Source organism: Peromyscus californicus, unplaced genomic scaffold (genome assembly GCF_007827085.1).
Source record: "Peromyscus californicus insignis strain IS unplaced genomic scaffold, ASM782708v3 Scaffold_4__1_contigs__length_199733344, whole genome shotgun sequence".
Taxonomy (NCBI): domain Eukaryota; kingdom Metazoa; phylum Chordata; class Mammalia; order Rodentia; family Cricetidae; genus Peromyscus; species Peromyscus californicus.
In genome coordinates, this window is record NW_026294562.1 from 103,154,927 (window position 1) to 103,174,278 (window position 19,352).

The window sequence follows — 19,352 nt, forward strand, 5'->3', positions numbered from 1 at the left end:
AGCCCTATCCCTAGTGGGGCCCTACTGCTGCCCACAGAGGCAAGCTTCAGCCTAGCTCTCTGGTTCTGTAGGTACTGATACTTGGTGCTTCATAGAAGCAGGTGGTGCCTCATGGCAGGACAGACAGCTGATAGTAGGGTGGACTCCCTGACAGGGAAAAGTGTGCCATTTATCAAGCACACACCACACACCGTAGATTGTGTCAACACCAAACATGGCCAACAGGAGTTCCCAATGAGGTAAGGTTATTGTGAGCTGCAGCTAAGACCCTGAAGTGTCACTCTGTGCTTTGTCTATACCCCGGCCAGGCTGAAAAACTGGAAATCTGATTTGAAACCTTTCAGTGCAGTGGGGGAAGGGTGGCCAGAGACCAGAAGGCTGAGATAAGAATCGGAGTATGACAGTTCAGGATTGGCGGAAACTATAGAAAGATGTGGACTTGGGGCAGGAGAGATCAAAGACTCTGAAGAAGCTGGGTGTGACAGAGCATGCAGATAATTCTAGCACTCAGGAGGTTGGGGCAGGAGGCTTGCAAATTTGAGGTCATCTTGGGCTCCACAGTGAGACCCTGTTGACAGGAAAGAAAAGGTGTGGGGGGGGGGAGAGTGAAGGGAACAAGAGGGAAGGAAGGGAGGAAGGGAGGGAAGGAGGGAAGAAAAAAAGGGGGGACTGGGGTGGGGGGCAAGATGGAGGGAGGGACCTGAAGGCCAGTACTCTGCGGACGGCTCCCCTTGAAGAATGGATCAGATTAACGAAGTCCCAAACTGAACAGTTTAGCCATTTGCTTGAACTGGACGAACTAGGAAGAGACTACGAAGACCACAGAAGAGCAGTGCCATGTTAGGAGGGACAGGCAGTGGGTCTGGAGGCTCTAGAGGGGGGCCCCGATGTGCAAGTAGGCAGGTTGGGCTCTCGGGGTGCCTTCTGCCCTGGAGAGGAGGGGCTGCCGTCCCTGCCCTGCATGTGAGAAGCCAAAGTACCCCCGAATCTAAGGCTACAAGGCTGAACTGCAGCTTGCGCTCCAAACCTGGGTCGTTGCCTCTAGGGCCACTGAGTGTACTGGGGGAGAAGAGTGTGGTTCTCTGGGTTTTGTGGTTGACTGGAGCCCGGATGAAAGAGGGAGAGAGGCGACCTAGAGGTGGACAATGGCTCTGCCAGAACAAAGAGGAGAACTTGGGAGCAAGAGGCAGCTCCAGGTGAAGGGTACTCTCTAGGACATTTTGGAAGATTTATCTGGAATTAGTGAAAAATGGCTCCTGGTGGGTGTCGGTCAGAAGGCCTGCCCTGATAGAGACCTGCCTCATGGGCCTGAGGCAGTAGATTTTTCTTTCCTTCCCTGATCCTGGCTTCATGCCGGAGACAAAAGACAGATTAGCAAGATAAGAAGTTCACAGAATTATTTAGTCCAAAGTTCATAAGATATGAGAGTCTTCAGTAGAAGACATGAAGAAATGGAGAAGTGTGTGTGTGTGTGTGTGTGTGTGTGTGTGTGTGTGTGTGTGTGTGTTTATGCTAGGTCTGATGAAATATCTAATTGTAGAGAAGCACAATTGAACAAATGGAATACGACCTGATGGTAATAAACCAAAGGGATCTAGCCAAGCCTGCTTTGAAATGCTTCAAAGGGGAGGGGAGGGGAGAAGGTCAGTGAGTAACTTGCCGAGGCCACTGACCTGCTGCAGGGGAGGGGGAGGGGAGAGGGACATCTGATTTCTGCTGTTCATTGCCCACATGCCATATTTGGGAGCAGCGTGTCTTGGGTCCTGTCTGTAGATATTGTCATTCATAGCTGTAAGCTGAGGAAAATTGGGGCTCAGAAAGACCAAGAGATATGTTCAGGATCACCTTGGAGGCTTGCTGGGACCTGGGAGTTCAACTCAAGCTTGAGGAAGCCTGTACTCAGCTCTACGATTTCCTAGGGGTTGCCTTTTGCAACCTGACCCTGGGACGGACGTCCTATGGGTTGGGCCTGAGTCTTTCCCGGAAAGAATGAGCAGAGAGGGAAGGGGCAGGCTGGTCTCTGAAGTATTGCCCCTTGCCACGTGGCTGCAGCTAGACTGAGCTCCAGCTCCTGTTCATGAGGAGCACGCAGCCTCGCACCAGAGGCTTGCACTGACCAGCTCCGAGGAAGCAGAAGTTTTGGCTAGCAGATATTCCGGGATATGACTGCTCTCAGAGCCCAAAGCACATTGCTGGGCTTCCTCCCCAACCCAGAGAGGAAAACTTTGGACTTTGTGGGCCAGAAACCGTCATTTCACTAACGGATAGAATAAACCAGGAAGACTTTTTGGCAGGCGAGGCTGAAGTGGAAGCTTCAGGAAGACCCTGGCGTGAGGCTGCAAGTAGGCGCTTACCTAAGGCAAGTGAACAGAGCTCTGTGAATGAGCAGAGGAGAGGGCCAAGAGGGAGGGATGTGACTGGCATACAGGGAGGACTGTCCCCAGGGTCTCAGGAGCCCAGGCTGAGAATCCAGGGTCTGGTCTTGGGCTGGGGGATGCACGTGCTGAGGCAGCCCCCTGACCTTCCTTCCCTCCCCCTCTCTATCCCTTGCATTTCTTTCTGAGCTGGAACATCCTGTCAGTGACTTCAGACCTTCCAGCCTCAGCTGCAGCCCTGCTGTCTGGTTGACCAGGCTCTGGGGCATGCCAGCACGGCCGCCAAGGTGACCTGACTAGCTTAGAGTGGACCAAGCCAGAGAAGGGCGCTGTGCGTCCTCCCCCTGTTCAGACCTGTCCAAGGGACGTGGAGGGCTGTGGAGTTCAACATCTGGACTGAGCTGTTGGGAGTCCTCAGAAGAGACACAGAGGACAGAGGACACAGAGCTCTGGGGAGCATTCATGTGCTGGGGATGCATGTGAAGACCTAGATGGCAGAGGTGACAGGCCTTTCTGGTGACAGGGGCTGAGGTTCAGAAGTCGTGCCCTCGGTGTCTCTGGGGACAGTTGCCTTACAGGCCCTTACCCCCTCCTCTTTAGGTGACCCCTGCCATCTCCTCCTCTTCCTCTTTCCCAATGGCTCTCCGCCCCAACGCCCCTGCCAGGTGTTACCTTCCTTTGTTTCCTCTGGATGTCTGTACCCCCAAAGGAACTCCTCCCAGATGCACGCATTTCCGTTTCCTCAAATTCTTCCAGTTACTGTCTAGGCATTTCTCCGGAGAGTCATATAAATGACAAATATGAACATAAAAAGATGCCTGCCATCATAATCAAACCATACACGTCACCTCACACCTACTTGGGTGGCCATCACTGAAAAGACAGACCGTAACACACGAGAAAAGGTATAGCGAGACTGGAACGTGGTTGGCGGGCTTGTAAAATGGTGCATCGCTCCACAGCCCTTTCTCCATTTGGGCCGCTCAAACCTAGCCAAGTCACCGCACCCCCTTCCCCGCTCCTGCTCCCCGCAGCAGTGCCAGCATGCCCCGGGGCCCCCGCCAGCATGCCCCAGGGCCCCGCCAGCCAGCACAGGGCTGGAGCCAACAGTTCAGTGGTTCCTCAAATAGCCCAACAGAACTGTCACAGGACCCAGCAATTCCCCTCCCAGCGTATATGCCCGAGAGGACTGAAAATGCAGGCCACCCACGTAAAACGCTGTAATGACTGTTCCCAATACCCCGAATCACCCAACTGTTTATCAGTTGAGAAGTGCGTGAACGAAAAGCAATCCAACCACACAGAGGAGTGCCAGTCATCTGTAGAAAGACATGAAGCACTGACAGTTGCTATGATGTTGAGCGCCCTTGGAAATATTATGGGCTTTTAAAAATTAGTTACAGGTGACCAACCACATGTTAGAGTATTTCATCCGTGTGAAATGTCCACAGGAGGAAACCCACAGAGCCAGGAAGTAGATTAGGGTTTCCAGAAGTCTGGTAGGGAGGAATGGAAAGTGACCGCTAGAGATGCCAGGCTTCCTGCTGTGGGAAGGAAGAGTTTTAGGACTGGACCGTGGTGATTGCTGCACAATTTTGTAAACATACTAAGATCCGTGGAGTGTGAGCTTTGAGAGTTTTATGGCCTGTGAATTATATATCACATCAGTCATTTTGCTAGTTAGAGTCAGAAATACCTGACCATAGAGCAACTGACAGGAAGGTTTGTTTGGACTCATAGAGTGAGGCTACAATGTGTCACCATGGAAGGCGCAGCTGCGGGAGCACAGACGTCAGGTTACATTGTATCTACAGTCAGCAGACAGAAAGAGCTGAATGCCGGCTCGCTGGTACTTCCCTGCTGTCAGTCAGAAACCACAGCCCACAGGATGGGCCATCACACTTTGAGTGGATCTTCCTCAGTTAAATCTCTCTAGAACCATTCTCATAAGCATGCCCAAAGATATATCTCTTAGGTGACTATACATCCCATTAACTGGACAATCACAATTAACCATGATCGGGGCTAATAGTTCTCAGGGCTGGAAGGATAGCTTGCTTAGTGGTTAAGGAAGTGTACTGCTCTTGTACAAGACTTGAGTTCCATACCTGTCACCCACATCAGGCGACTCACAAATGTTTGGAACTCCAGCTCCAGGGAATCCAATGCCTCTGACCTCTATGGACATATATATGCGCACATGCATACACGCACACTTTAAAAAATCGTCTGCAGGCTCCAAGCTACCTTGTGTGAGGAGCACAAAACCTTGGCCTATGGAGGTTCAGGGTCTCAGGAGCCCTTTTAGGTTTTCTTCTGGGTATGGAGATGAGCTCCACGCCTGAGAGGTGTTCTGAGTCTTTAGCAGACCATGTGAAATAAAAGGAAACTGTAGCCTGTGGTGAGGGAGACATGGAACAATGGAAGAGGCTAGCCACAGGAAATGGAGGGGGGGTTAGAAGGGAAGCTCTGGTCTCCAGCTGAAAGGATGCTGTACTGCAGGCTGGAGTTCTGGGGTTTCCACTGAGAGCCAGAAGCAGGACAGAGTAACGGACGTGTTTCCATAGTTACTGTGTGAGAAAGCCACCATGACCGTGAGATCGGGAGTCCCAAACAACTTTGCTTCCTGATGGGCCTATTTGTCCAGAAGAAGATTCCGTGACATACATCTGAATAGCTGTGTGCTCTGATGTGTGATTTGCAGTCTTGACTGCTTAGCTCTGTGGCTACATGTGAGATGGTGTCCTATGACAGCAAGGGGTCTCTGTCTTATAAAGGGAAAGCCTTTATCCCTTGGCTCTGGACCCAACCTTGACCCCACCCCTGACCTAAAGCCTACTGAAAGACTACACAGCTCATACTTCATGTGAGGGTGGATGCTCCAGAGCTTGCTGTGGGGTAAGGGAACTGCTCCTGTTTAGGAGGTGTGTGTCTGAATGGAGTGAAGGTCTCCAGCAGGAACACATGGGACCCATGGCCTCTCAAGAAAGTCCCTCCCAAGGGTCTTAGAATCAGAAAGGCTAATAGACTGACTCTCAGACCCTCACAACCACCCAGGTCACGTTCTCCAGAAACTGTTTGCTCCTGAAGTCTACCTGGGTCAAGGACTCTTATCTGGGATTTTATCTCATCACCTGGTTGGATATCCCATTGGGCCCACAGGTGAGGGGCCCCAGATGCCAGACAGAGACACCAAGACTACAATGGGCACAGAAGACATGCCTGAAAGCAAAGTCAGCATGGAGCCTCGGGACTTACATCAGGATTCACAGCCCCGATGGCTGTTCCACAACATCAAGGTAGGCACTGTCGGGCAAGGCAGGGAAGGGCCCGCCAAGGCCAGCAGTGTAACACCAAGCAGCTTCCTTCTCACTTCCTTGCCTGTAGGGTGGGTTTCTGGATGACTCAGGGAAGCTCTTAGCTTGGCTCTGGGCACAAAGAAAGTGGACATGTTCTCCTTGCAGATGATGGGGGGAATGACCTCTTTGCCTCTCATTCCCTTGGAGAAATGGAGACATGCTCTGCATCCTAAACTTGTGTGAATACTGGAGTTCTGGCTCCGCATCAAGAGCCCCAAAGACTCACCCAGGAGGTGTCCAATCCTGTGCAGGGTGCTGCACACCTGATCTCTTCTCTTATTGTTTTAATGACAAGGATGGAAGTCTAGATCTTGCACTTGCAAGGCCAGTGTTCCACCACTGAGCCCCACCCCAGCCTTCAAGATCTGAGTTTCCTCGGTAATCCTAGGAGGCGGGGCCCTTGGCCTTGGTCTAATGAAGAGGCTGAGGCTCCAAAGTATTGAGCAAATGCCTTAAGCTCTGGCCTAAGTGCTCTTAGATTTTGGTTCTTTGAAGCAAGTTTTTCTTCCTCTAGGAATTCTGCCAGCTTTTTCCAGGCAGGCTGGGTTGTTTGGGGGTGAGATGAAGTGGGACAGCTTAGGGAAGTCGGAAGAGGGAATGTCTCCATAGCAGTTCTGTGAGAACTGGGTGAGAACAGGGTGGGGATGGGGTGGAAATGGGGTTGGGAGATCTAGGAGAGTCTTCTGGTGAAGGGAGTGGTGGTACAGAGCAGGGAGAAAGGGCCAGCCTGATGCCTGGGGAGATCAGAGGGTCGAAAGGGCTCTGATGCTCCTGTTTTAGTCAAGTGTGTCTCTGGTAGCACCCCTGTCCATAAGTTCTACCTTAACTTGTCAACCTGAATGAGATTCCACGGGTTACTCCAATTGACTCTCTCTCTCTCCCTCCCTCTCTCCGTCCCTCCCCTCTCTTTCTCATCTCTTCACTTCCCTCCCTCTTTTTTTTCCCTCTTCTCATATATCTGCCTCCCCTGACTTTGTTTACCCAACTTCTCTTCCTTGCTCATCTTTTGGCCTCACTGTCCCTCTGACCCAAACTCTGTCTCTGTCTCCCTGACTTCTGACGGTGTCCATCCACTGCCACCGTCACCTCTCCTACAGTTCTTTGTCCTGTGTCACAGTATACTGCAACTGGCACAGCTCATGATCTCCGGCTACCTCAAGAGCTCCATCTCCACGGTGGAAAAGCGCTTTGGACTGTCCAGTCAGACCTCAGGGCTGCTGGCTGCCTTCAACGAGGTACTGTCATCCCTAGCTTCGCCTCAGGAGTGCATGCTGGGGGAGCCCTATACTCCCACCTCTGATAGCCTCCTTTCCTACACCCGTGAACATTTCCTCCCTGTGCCCCCATGCAGCCCCCAACACTGCCTGCTCCCCAAAACTTTCATAGCTCCCCTCTCACAGCATGTTGGCCTAGGGTTGAAGCCCAAAAAAGCTTCCTCCTGCCCTGGATCATCCTAGTAGGAAAAAGGACCCAGCCATCATGCCCTTAGGAGCCCTTTGCTAGGGGACGCTATTGGCTGTCCCAGGAAGGAATCACAGAAACTCATTTCTACTGTCCCAGAGAGAGGCTTGAGTTACCTCCAAGACACCCTCTGACCGACCTTGGGGTGACAGAAGGGAGGGGTGATGCTGCGGCGGAGGTCTGACCCCAGGATGCCCTGGATCCACAGGCCCCTGCCTGTGGCCCTCAGCCAGGCAGGGAGAGGCTGAGCTGCTCCACGTAGATTTGGTGGAAATCAGTTCTGCTGGGCCTCAGCCATCTCTCACAGATGTTGTCTTTCTCTGGGAGGAAAAGTCTGTTCTCCCCAGTCCCATGGGATTTCTGTGAAATTCTCTTCCCTGGATAATAAACCACATTCTTCTAGACCCAAACCACCAGCTGCACAGTGTCCCATCCCCAGATGAGTCTCAGCGTGATGCTACTCCCAGATCTCACATGTGGGGAGGGGAAGTCAGTCCATTTGGTAAATGGGGATCATCCCTCTACCCCACAGTCAGTACCCGACAACCCTTTGATGTGGCTCACTCCTTTGAGGACCCTGGAGTTCACCCACCCGACTCCTAGCTCCCTGGGATTATGAGTCTAAGACTTGAAATTCCAAGCCTCAAACCCTTGGTTTCAGACTATTTGCGCCTCTCATTCTTGAGGCCCCTGAAGCTCCAATTCCCTTCCCTCAACTGCTCACCCGCCTCCAAGATGAACTTGACCAGCTTTCCTCATTTTTCTCCTCTAAAGAGGCAACGAGACCCTTCCCTTTCCTAGGAAGACTCAAAATCTGCATGATATTGTCAGTTTGTGTTGTGTTTGTTGTTGTGGAAACAGGGTCTCACTATGTAGCCCAGGCTGGCCTTGAATTCCCAGCCATCCTCCTGCCTCACTTACTCTCTGGAGTACTGGGGTGACAGGCATGAGCCATCATGCCTGGCTCAGAACCTCCATTCAATACATATCAGGATGGTTCTTTTTCAAACTAGCCAGTCTAGTGTACAGATGGGAACACTGAAAGGAGCCACAGAAAGGAAGGACTTTGCCAAGCTTTAATTGCTACTTCATCCCATTGCAGGTTGGGAACGTATCCTTGATCTTGTTCGTGAGCTACTTTGGCAGCCGAGTTCACAGGCCCCGTATGATTGGCTGTGGGGCTATCCTGGTGGCCCTGGCAGGTCTGCTCATGGCGCTCCCACACTTCATCTCAGAACCATACCACTATGACCACAACAGCCCTGGTAAGACATTGGGAAAGTGATGACTGAGGAACTTCTGTCCTGAGCACGGGGCCCTTCTCCAAGCCTGCATCCAGGTTGGATGTCACTCCAGTGTACCCGATAGACAGAGGCAGGTGGATTGCCACAAGTTTGAGGTCACCCTGGGGTGAGTTCCAGGCTGCTTGGGATACATTGTGAGCTCTTGTCTCTTATTTTTTAAAAATGCTGAGTGGGTATCTAGAGCGGAGAGGATAGTTGTCAACAGGGCATCTTAGGATGCTGAAAAGTAAGACTTCCTGTTTCTTTGCCCACAATTTCTGCTTTAGCAGAGAATTTTCTGTGCAAGGTCACACTTTGTCCTCCCTGCCAGCTCTGGGCTCTTCTCCTGCCAGAGCCTCAGCATTCACAAGATCAGGTCAAAGTTTGCTATGACCCTCTCCCTGCTCTGACATGCACAACTCTTTGCTCACTTTATCCTTTCTGCGGTAATCATGCAGCTGTGGGACAGGACAGGCCATCTACAAGACCCTGGACACCCAGGGACAGTAAAGGCAAATGTGACCTCTAGGATGACTATTGTATGTAATGTCTACTGGGAACGGGACACCGCTCACCATGGCATCAGTGTTCCCACGGGGCAGAGGTTACCACGATGGCCTCAGGACCCCAAGGCCGAAGAGGGAGGTGCAAGCCCAGGCCCACAGCTAGAACCGTACCTAGACCCCACCCAGAAGTATTCTGCTTTTAAACTTCTAATGTCTGCAGAATGTCTAATGTCTGGGAGACTCGCTTGAGGGGTGAGGACCAGAGAGGCAAGGGTCACACAGTGGGACAGCCCCTGATGACTTTGGTTGCATGGTTCTTCCCAGTACCAGGTGTGGCTCGCCAGGTGAGCTTGACAGCCTTGTCCCTGCTGACACAAAGGGATGGCCACTTCAGCAGGCTGGGGGCAATAATAGAACGAAGGTCTCACCAAATACTGGTGAGACCAAATATTGCTCACCAAATATTGGTCAAGGAATAAATAAATGTCTGGTACTAAATTAAGAAAATGCCCTTTCCTGTGCTCTGTTTCCATGTCCTGAACTGACAGCTTCTTCCCCAAAATGAATGCCAAGGACATAAGAGCCCTGCCTGTAGCCCCAGCCTGACCCTACTCTGTGACTTGTTGTCTGGAACATCTCATTTCAACACTGTGTCCTTTTGAGGCCCTGGGTTTACCTGACTGTGAACTCTCCCAGGAATATCCCTCCTTCCCTGTCTTTCTGGAAAATTCTTATTTGTCGTTCTCCACCCAGTTCAAACTCTACCTTTTTTGGTCACCCCTGTCCTTCCACCCAAAGAGCCACCACTGTCATGACCCTTCTGAATGTCCCTGCTCAGGAAGGTGACCTGTAGCAAGTTAAGAACAGGAACTGTGAAGTCAAACTGCAGAGCCCAGCTGGTTGACATGTTTCTGGTCTGTGAACCCTAGGTTTTGGGGGTGTTGAGTGACTTATATCCAAGTACTTACAACAGTTCCTTACATTTGGTGAGTATTGTTCGTCTTAGCTATGGTTGTATTCTTATTGTCTTCTCTCAGAAAATAGGTCACAGGACTTTGAAACTTCCTTGTGCCTGCCCACGACTGTGGCCCCAGCCTCTGTCCTTTCCAACGACAGCTGCTCCAGCCGCACAGAAACCAAGCATCTAACTATGGTGGGGATCATGTTCACAGCACAGACCCTGCTCGGCATAGGTGCTGTGCCCATACAGCCCTATGGTATCTCCTACATTGACGACTTCGCCCATCAAAGCAACTCACCCCTCTACGTGGGTAAGGATGGTCTCTTCCTTTAAGCTCTGAGAATGGGGCCAGGCCCAGGCAGGAAGAAGAGAGGTCAAGCATGAGGATGGGCCAAGAGAATTCTGGAGAAGCCCTAGAGAACTCCCCATCCCTGACCAGGAGACAGGACTGCTCTTGGAAGACTGGGTAGGCAGAGACCCACTCAGGGCAGGCAGAGATACCTACTCAGGGTGGTTAGAGACACGCTGAGCATAGGTAGGGACCCAGTAAGGATAGGCAGAGACCCACTGAGGTATGACGGAACGTACTGATGATAGGCAAGAGATGTTGATGGCAGGTGGTGCCACGGGATGCCCACCAAGGCTTTGTATTGCAGGGATCCTGTTTGCCGCAACCACAATGGGGCCGGGCATGGCCTACGGGCTGGGCAGCTTCATGCTACGGCTTTATGTGGACATTGACCGGATGCCAAAAGGTGAGTCTATAAAATGTTTATTCATCCTTAAAAGCACGCGCGCGTGTGCGCGCGCGCGCACACACACACACACACACACACACACACACACACACACACAGAGTAACTGACCACTGGTCTTACGGGAGGCACAAAACCAGGAACCCATATGGGAGTCCTGTCAGCAACACTGGCCATGGACAAACCTTTTCCTTCCCCTCTCTGGGCCTCAGTTTCCTCATTCTTGAGATAATTTCTAGCCTCTTGTCTCCCAAGAGTGTCTAGAATCTAGTGAAGTGTCAGAGATAAACTGTAAAGTGCTATCTTCTGAGGAGCTGTGCCCTCTGTCACCACCCTACCCTCCTGCATACCCTCCCTCCCCCAGGGGCACAGCCGTACTGTTGACAGACAATAATACAGGCTCCCTCTTAGCCTGTAGGGAGCACCATCTTCAGGAGGAAAGGCTTCCTAAGACCAGGGCCATAGCATGCTGAGAATTGAGGGTAGAGCTCGGTGACTGTGTGTTCCCCCGGGTCTCTCCCAGTTGAGACACAGCCTGGAAAACCTCAAAGACCCTTTTAGTGAAGGGACTACCTCAGAAACTGAGAAACTGCTGGAGGTATCATTTGGGAAACTAATCTCAGAATCAGCTAGAGGTCAGAATGGGCCAAGGAGTCTGGCTAAAGCTTGGTCTGAAGGTGGCCAGGAAGAAGGTGTGTAGGGGCCTCAGAGCCCTGGATCCCTGCATGTGCCGGGGGATGGGGCTGGGTGGGGTGGGGGCGTTCTATTAGAGCAGGTCACTGTGGCTTCTTAGTTGACTGCTTGTCATGCCAGCATGTGAGTTCCAGGTGTGCCTTCTGTCTCCTACTGCTCAGAAGTTCCGTCCCTTCCTTAGAGAGCCAGCAGCCACACATGTGTGACTGGGTGGTCATTCTCTAGCTTTTCCCCACGGGTTTCCCCAGTCAGGACAGGTCTGGACAATTCTGCCCGTATCTCTCCCTTCTAGAACACTGGGCCCCAACACCAGACCTGAGCTCTGTTACCAGCCCCTTGATACCCTGAGGGAAAGGCCCTGGGAGTTGGGGTGACCTAGGTTTCCTAGTCACCTCCACTTGGGAGACTTCTGCAGGGACCCAGGGCTCTGAGGCCCCTACACACCTTCTTCCTGGCCACCTTCAGACCAAGCTTTAGCCAGACTCCTTGGCCCATTCTGACCTCTAGCTGATTCTGAGATTAGTTTCCCAAATGATGCCTCCAGAAGTTTCTCAAGTCTCCCGCTTGAGAAACAGAATGTGTTTCCTATTACTGTTGATATCATCTTGGCATACAGGGTAGATGTTGGCTCCAAGCCACCTCCCAGGTCCTTCTTTCTTCATGGGGTGGGTGGTTCCTGCCTGCTGCAGGCACAGACTAGCCTGTGCATGAAGAGGAACTAGGCTCTGTCTGACATGCGGCCAAGGCAGACAAGCAATAAGGAAGGCACTGAGTTCCATCAGTGGAGAAGCCACCCCATCCCTGCTCTGGAAATCCATTTGCTAATTGTCAGCTTTGCTCCCTCATCCCCTGCCCGGAGAAGCTCAGGATCCAGCCCCTGGAGAACAGGCTGTGTGAGCTGCTGGGTGGTGTTGCCGGGGACTTGTATTTTTATAAAGTACCTGTGATGCTGGGGTGTTGTGTGACTTTCCCTGGAGAGAAGTGAGCGAATGTCTTCTCAGCTCAGATAGGGCCGTGATGACAGACCAAACTTAGGCGAGCTTGGTGAGCCACTGGGTTCACTGGAGTTACTCAGAGGAGCGTGGAGGTCTCAAGGGCATCCCCCAGAGGCCCACGACAGCGTATATGACAGCACGCAGAACCTGTCTCCCTGGAGCTTCCTACACAACTTGCAGACAGTTCTGCCAGGGAGGCTCCTCCCACCCAGAAATTGCTTATTGCTTTCATAACTGTGGAGAGGGGCTCTGTGGCTCTTGTAGCTTTCTCAGCCTCCTGAGTCTGACAATCCTCCCTTCAGTTCAGAGAAAATAGCTCCCCGACACAGGGAGACCGAAGGAAGATGCCCCCACCTCAGCCTTCTGCCTTAGAAGTTATACAGACAGTTATGCATCATGTTCTAATTAAGACAGGCAAGGGGCCGAAGCCATGGGGACAGGGCTTGCCAAAGGAACACATTCATTAGCTCCCTTCCCCCCAACCCTGTGGTCATTTGAATCATGTCTTCAATAACATCAAATATTTCTGTTAAGCAGTCCTAGTTACTTTAAACACGAGCATCGGAAAACAGCAGCAGTCCCACCTTCATTTGATTCAGTAGTAATACTTCATTTGATAGTGGAAATTGCACTAGGAACAGAAGCAGGAGAGGAGGAGCATATATATATAATATATATATTATATATATAATATATATATATATAGAGAGAGATTAGTTTCTGTAATTTTCCAAACAACCCTATCCTATGATGTATAAAACTTCATCTCCTAGTGTTATTGATACCTTTATGTCACAGTGGAAGAAACTGAGGTACAGAGATATGTTATCACTGGGTTCCAGGGATTCCCCTCAGCACTCCATTGGCTTAGTGGTTAAAGGTACTCAGAGGTAGAAATGACTACCAACTGTGACACTAACACCATCATTTTTCTTTTTTCTCTTCCAGGAGGTATCAAGTTGACCTCAAAAGACCCCCGATGGGTGGGCGCCTGGTGGCTGGGCTTCCTCATCTCTGCTGGACTGGTGGTATTGGCTGCCAGCCCCTACTTCTTCTTCCCCAGAGAGATGCCCAAGGAGAAACACGAGCTTCACTTAAGGCAAAAGATCTTGGCTGGTGCAGCGTCCATTGTCAGCAAGGTAAGTACCCCCACGTTACTGGCCCCAGCTCAGGCTCCAGAACCCACCATAATGCTTCCTGACACAGGGTTTATCCTTCCTGAGCAAGCTCCGCTGCCTGCTCCCAACGGGCCTGCACAGTGACCATCATGGGCCCCTTCCATAATCCAGATGTGGGGCCTGAGGTAGAACGAAGTGTGCAATTTCAACAGCAAGTCAGGGAGTCCTGTAGTGAGAACACAGGCTTGCCGGGGCTCACGTCCTTCAGTGTCGGTCACTTAGAAATTCTGGAGATTCCTACTGTGCTGGACAATGCTAAGAAGTGGATGTTGTCAAGCTTCGGTATAGGAAGAGTTCCTGAGAGCAGAGGGATCTGAGCTGGACACAGAAGGACACAGGCAAGCACAGAGAGGAGGGTCAAGAGACAAGAGAGTGCAGACGGCTTCGCCATAGGGTTCCACAGCAGACATGAACCTGGCCCTGTAAGGCACCATGATAGGGTTAAGTACACATTAAGCACTCTGGGCCAGGCTGGTGGGAGGCCTGGTCCAAGGTCACACATCTGACAGAAAAGCCAGGAGCTGTAACCCACAGGGCGGGATAGACGAGTCTAAGCCAAGGACTCCCAGTTTTCCTGGAATTCACAAAAATACGAGGGCAGAAGACAGTAAGTTGATTCCAAGTAAAAAAAGAAATGACAAAGAAAACACAGCTCTTTCCCCCCAATACTGGGGTGTGACCCTCTCAGGCCTTGCACATGCAGGACAGGGGCACTGTGTATGCCTGGCCCTGGACACAAGTTTTAAAAGTTTATTTTGACAAGATAATTTCAATTTCATTAGTATTTTTAATACATACACACTTGACTACATCAGAGGCTTTGTACAGTGTTTCCTCTTTTCCCAAATACGTAAGGTACTTGTTAAAACCTCCAACGTATAAATTAAGTAAGGTGCTTGCTACTAAGTCATCCTAATTACAAAAGAACAATTTATGCAAATCCTGCTAAATGTTCTGCAGCAAAAGGAATTCTACTTTCCACAGCCACATAGTGCTTTGCTTCTGGGAGTGTTGACTGCCGTGTGGGGGAGGGCCTCCCTCTTAGAACAAGAAAATTTGACCTAGGAAGTGGACCTGAAAAGGCCATTTCTTTTTCATCAATTTTTTTTTTTTTAATTAGCGGTCAATTTATTAGAATGTGAGTTCAAGTCTGTCTAAGCCCAGGTCCGTCTGCCCAGCTGAGCCTTGTGAACCACCTCACCCCAGGGCCAAAGACAGCTCAGGCTAGGACAGTCAGCAGGGGCCAGAATCACAAAACCTTTGCTGGCTTCAAGATCCTTGTGTATCCCTGGAGGGACCGGAAGTAAGGACTATCCAGCTGCTTTACCAGGTGCTGTGTGCAGAAGGACTGAAGGCCAGGAAGAGTGTGTAAAGAGAGGCCACTGCGGCCGTAATGGCCATGATGGGAGCAGGCAGCAGAGCACCGGAGGGCAGGGAAGAGAGTGGACACAAAATCTCCTGCTCTGGGACAGGACTTGCTCAGAAGTGGTGCTATTCTGCAGTGGCGACTCCCAGGCATAGTGAATGTCTGGGCTTACAGTACCTGTGCTGGCTCAGAGGCAGGGGGAAGGCATTTCAGCAGAAAATGAGAACTTGGCATCTCAGTTCTAGCTAACTTGGCCTAGCTCAGGCCAAGATTCAAATTCCCAGAACCTGGAGAGGAGTCTTTGGAATTAGAAATGTCCCTTAGGAGGACAAGAGGCTGTGTGGCTGGTGACAGATACTCCGAGTGGGGCCCTGTATTTGGACAGAGAACAATAGGAGTGGGTGGCTGTCTGCTGGACTCAGTCACAGGTCAGCCATGTGCTTTTGCGGCAGTCACTTCCCTGTGCTTGCTGTCATGTGTGGTGTGTATAAGGTGCAGAGGTCACACTGCTGGAACCCTGCGCAATTGCCTGGGGTTCTGAGAATGTGCAGTCCCGGCAGCTGTGGTCCCTGGAGTCTGCTCAGAGAGCCGTGTGCCGTGAAGCCTTGTGACGCTGGTCCCGATTGTGTGCCTGCCTGGCTGTCTGCATCCACGCTGTCAGCTCGTGGGGTTCTGGGAGACGAGGAGCTGAGCGGTTCTTAAGAAAAGATTGAAGGCTGAGAACATGGTGATCTGCTTCCAGCAGCTCTTGGGCAATAAATATTGATGTGGGAGGAATCGATCCTCTGCCTCCACCTCCTCGAGGCTGCCAGGGCTGGCCAGGCTGCCTGCAGTAAGATTGGCTGGCCTGGCCCCTTAGGGTCGCTAGTGAAGAGCCTGGAGGAGAAAGGGTCCCATAGGGTGAGGTTGGCCGCTAGATCCTGCATGTGTCTCTCCTGCAGGGAGGGGGATGGGTAAGAAGGAAGCAGTCAAAGCCAGTCTGTTTGGGAAATCTCTTCAAATGTCTTCTCCTAGACTTAGGGCCCAGGAACCCCCTAAGTACCCTAAAAATAAATGCAGCCATTAAAAGTATCCAAGAGATTGAGGTACACAATCTAAGGCTTGTCTGATCATGAGAAGGTCTAGCCTGTGTCTAACGGGTGGGCCACAAGTTAGACAATAACTACCAGATCTACAGACTGAGGCTATGTCCTCTAACTGGCTCCAGGTCACTGGGTTGTTTTTACAGGGGAGTTGAGGGAGACACCCATACACCTGCCCTGAGGAGTGGAGGATGGCCAGGTGCGGGGAGATGGGTGCTCAGGGATGAGGGCTCTGCAGGGTCTTTGGAGTAAAAATAGCCTCTGAAGGGCTCTTTGGCATTCATCATCATCAGATTCCTGGATGCATTTCCCCTTGGGTAGTGATGCCGCATTCACGCATTCACGGCACTCTCCACTGTTCACAGGTCCCCTGCTCTTGGGGCTGAGCCAGGAACTGGGAGGAGCCTGGCCACCTGCTTCCCTTCCTGGCAGGCCTCTTGCTTCTTGCATCAAGGCTCCTGGCCACGCCCAGACTCTGAGCACCACTGGGTGCCATGGACTTCTATTTGGTCATATTTCCAGATATCTCTGTGTGTGGGTTATTCCTACAATAATTCTGAGTTTAGAATTCCAAAGGTATAGTCTTAGTGTTCTGGGTTTTGTGTTTGCTGTTGACTGGTTGGGGTTTTATTTTTTAGACACTTGGGCCTCAATCTGGGCTAGCCTAGAATTTACTGTGTAGCCCGGACCGATCTCAAACTCATGGTGATCCCCTGCCTCACCCTCCCAAGTGCTGAATTGGGAAGTCTGAGCTACCACAACCAGATGAAGTTCTAATAGCTGGGGATTTTCAAGTGCTTGTCTTCTAGAATCAGAGGACCTTGTGTGTGTGTGCCTGTGCATGCAGGTGTATTGTATGTGTACCTGAGCATCTGTGTGTACCTACTTGTGCAAGCATATGTGTGTGCACTAGTGTGTATGTGTGTGTGTGTGTGTGTGTGTGTGTGTGTGTGTGTGTGTGTGTGCAGATGTAGGTACATGTGTATGTGCATGCCTGTGTAGACCAGAGGACAGCCTAGGTTGTCTTTCTTCGGTGTTTGAGACAGGATCTCTGTGGCTAGGGGACATGCCTATCTCCACCTTCTCTGTGCTGGGACTACAGTGTGTGCCACTGTACCCAATTTTTCACATGGATTCTGGGCATCAAACCAAGGTCCTCACATTTGCATGTCCCATATTCCCCCTGGGACTTCTGGGTTCCTGCCGCAGTCTCTTAGAGTATAAAGTGACACTGACCTCCCTTGTCACCTGTGCCTCCCCTTGTGGGCCCTGCTCTAGATTCCTCCCCACGAGCCTTGAAGCTCCCTTGTATCCCCCCATCCTGGCTGTGCAGGACTGAGACTGCATCCTTACATTCCCTCTAAGCCCCAAGACTTGAGTGATCATGCAGCCCCTTCTCCATCTCATAGGAGGAGGGACTGAGGCCTATAGAGGGGCCCAGCATGTGGTAGCCCTGTGTCTGTCTCTGTGAGGCCAGTTTCTGACCCAGAATGTCAAAGAAGAGTCTCCCTTTCCTCACATCAGGGCTAGAGTTCCTTTTGGGGTGTACTTGAATGGACTTCAAACTGTACCCCATATAATACCAAGGATGACAACATAGAGAATGAAGAATTCTCTCTCTCTCTCTCTCTCTCTCTCTCTCTGTCTTTCTCTCCCCCCCGCCTCTGAAATCCCACTTTGTGTTTTATAGTAATATATTTGCTTCTGTCTGTCCAGCGCTGGCTTCTGGTCTCACACACACTAAGCACATGGTGTACCACCCACGTGTCACAGCCTTTATCAGACATCACAATGAGATTTCAAATTGGATGAAGGTTTGTGTTGCTCAGAAACAGCTGGTCTAGGCACACCACAGTTTGGCAGAGAAAAAGACTGAGGCTAAAGAAGGGATGGAACCAGTTGTGGCGTCTCCTGCTCGTAATCTAAGCATTCGGGAGACTGAGGCAAGAGAATAGCCACAAGTTTAAAGCCATCCTGGCCAATGTAGTGAGTTCCACTCTTTACTGGGCTACAAGGTGAGACTCTGTCTCAACACACACACACACTAAACAACAGAGAGAGGGACTGCTCTGGCCAAAGAGGCCCCATGGAAGTCTCCCTGGCATCTGAGCAGCAGGAAGCAAGGCCAGGAGGAAGGGAGAAAGGTGGGGTACTCACGATGCCTGTGCCATACTGACCCGGCTCTGCCGCTTACTGACCCTGGAATCTACAAAGCATCTACGTTTTGGAATGACATAAGAATGAATGAGGCAAAGTGTGGGGTTTAGGTGGTCCAGTGCCTGGCCCGGGCTTAGTGAGCAGGGGGCTTATTCTTAGCACTTTTCTCTATCAGGTCAGACTTTAAGGGAGAGAAGAAAAACAACAAAACAGAAAACTACCTTTTTTCTAATATTCTTAAATGCTTTATTTTTTCCCTAATTAAAAAGACATTAGTTGTTTATTTGTTTGTTTTTTCAAATTGATTTTTCAACAGGCAAGTAAAACGTGTGCCTATGTCTGGTACACCAAACATTTTGATCTGTGTAGACAGGAGGCCAAGGCTACACCAAACTGTCCTGCAGATGGCTGTCTGGTGTGGACACTTAAAAATCAGTTCTTTGAGTGATCCTCAAGTTTCCAATACTATGCCGGGTTGCTTCGTCACCATCACGATGTACAGCAGTCCTCTTGACCTTGTCCCTCCTGTGGACCTGCGCTTTGTGTGCCCTCTGCGGCAGCTCCCAAGTCCTCCCCGACAGCCGCTGGGAACCACCACTGCACCCTCCCTTCCCTGAGTCCAGTTCCTTAGACTCCACCTACAAACACCTGTTTGCATCAGGCTTCTTACACTTAACATAATGTACTCCACCATCCTGAGAAATGAAAGTATGCTGTTCCTTGTTGAGAACAGTCTCACCTGGTCTTCATCCATTCACCTGCTAATAGACTCTTGCTAATACACTTAACTTGACTGTGACTCTCAGTAATTGTGAATAATGCTGCAGTGAACATGGGCATGCAGCTTCCTCTAACACCAGACATGGTTGATTTATTTTACTTGACTAGTTTACTATTTACTTTAGGGATTAAACCTAGGACTACATGCGTGCTAGACAAGCACTCTACCACTCAGCTAGATCCCCAACCCTATTTTCACCTTTTTTTTTTCTTTTTGAGACAAGGCTCTGTGTATTCCAGGCTCTTTATGTAGCCAAAGAGGCCATGAGTTCCTGATCTTCCTACCTCCACTTTCCATGTGCTGGGAAGACAGGCATGGGCCACCACATCCAGTTCATGTGGTAGTGGGGCTCGAACCCAGGACTTCGTGAATGTTCTCCAAGCAGTGTACCCAGGCCTAT

The 19,352-nt window shown here is 50.9% G+C and overlaps 1 protein-coding gene across 1 annotated transcript in view; it reads left to right on the top strand.

Moving 5' to 3' along the window:
- Slco2b1 (solute carrier organic anion transporter family member 2B1) overlaps positions 1-19,352 on the top strand; it is a 45,897-nt gene that overhangs the window by 7,290 nt on the left and 19,255 nt on the right. Inside the window, 6 exon segments of the mRNA XM_052712203.1 lie at positions 5,538-5,674; positions 6,832-6,969; positions 8,298-8,460; positions 10,022-10,255; positions 10,602-10,700; positions 13,337-13,527. Of these exon segments, the coding sequence (XP_052568163.1) occupies positions 5,538-5,674; positions 6,832-6,969; positions 8,298-8,460; positions 10,022-10,255; positions 10,602-10,700; positions 13,337-13,527 (962 nt within the window).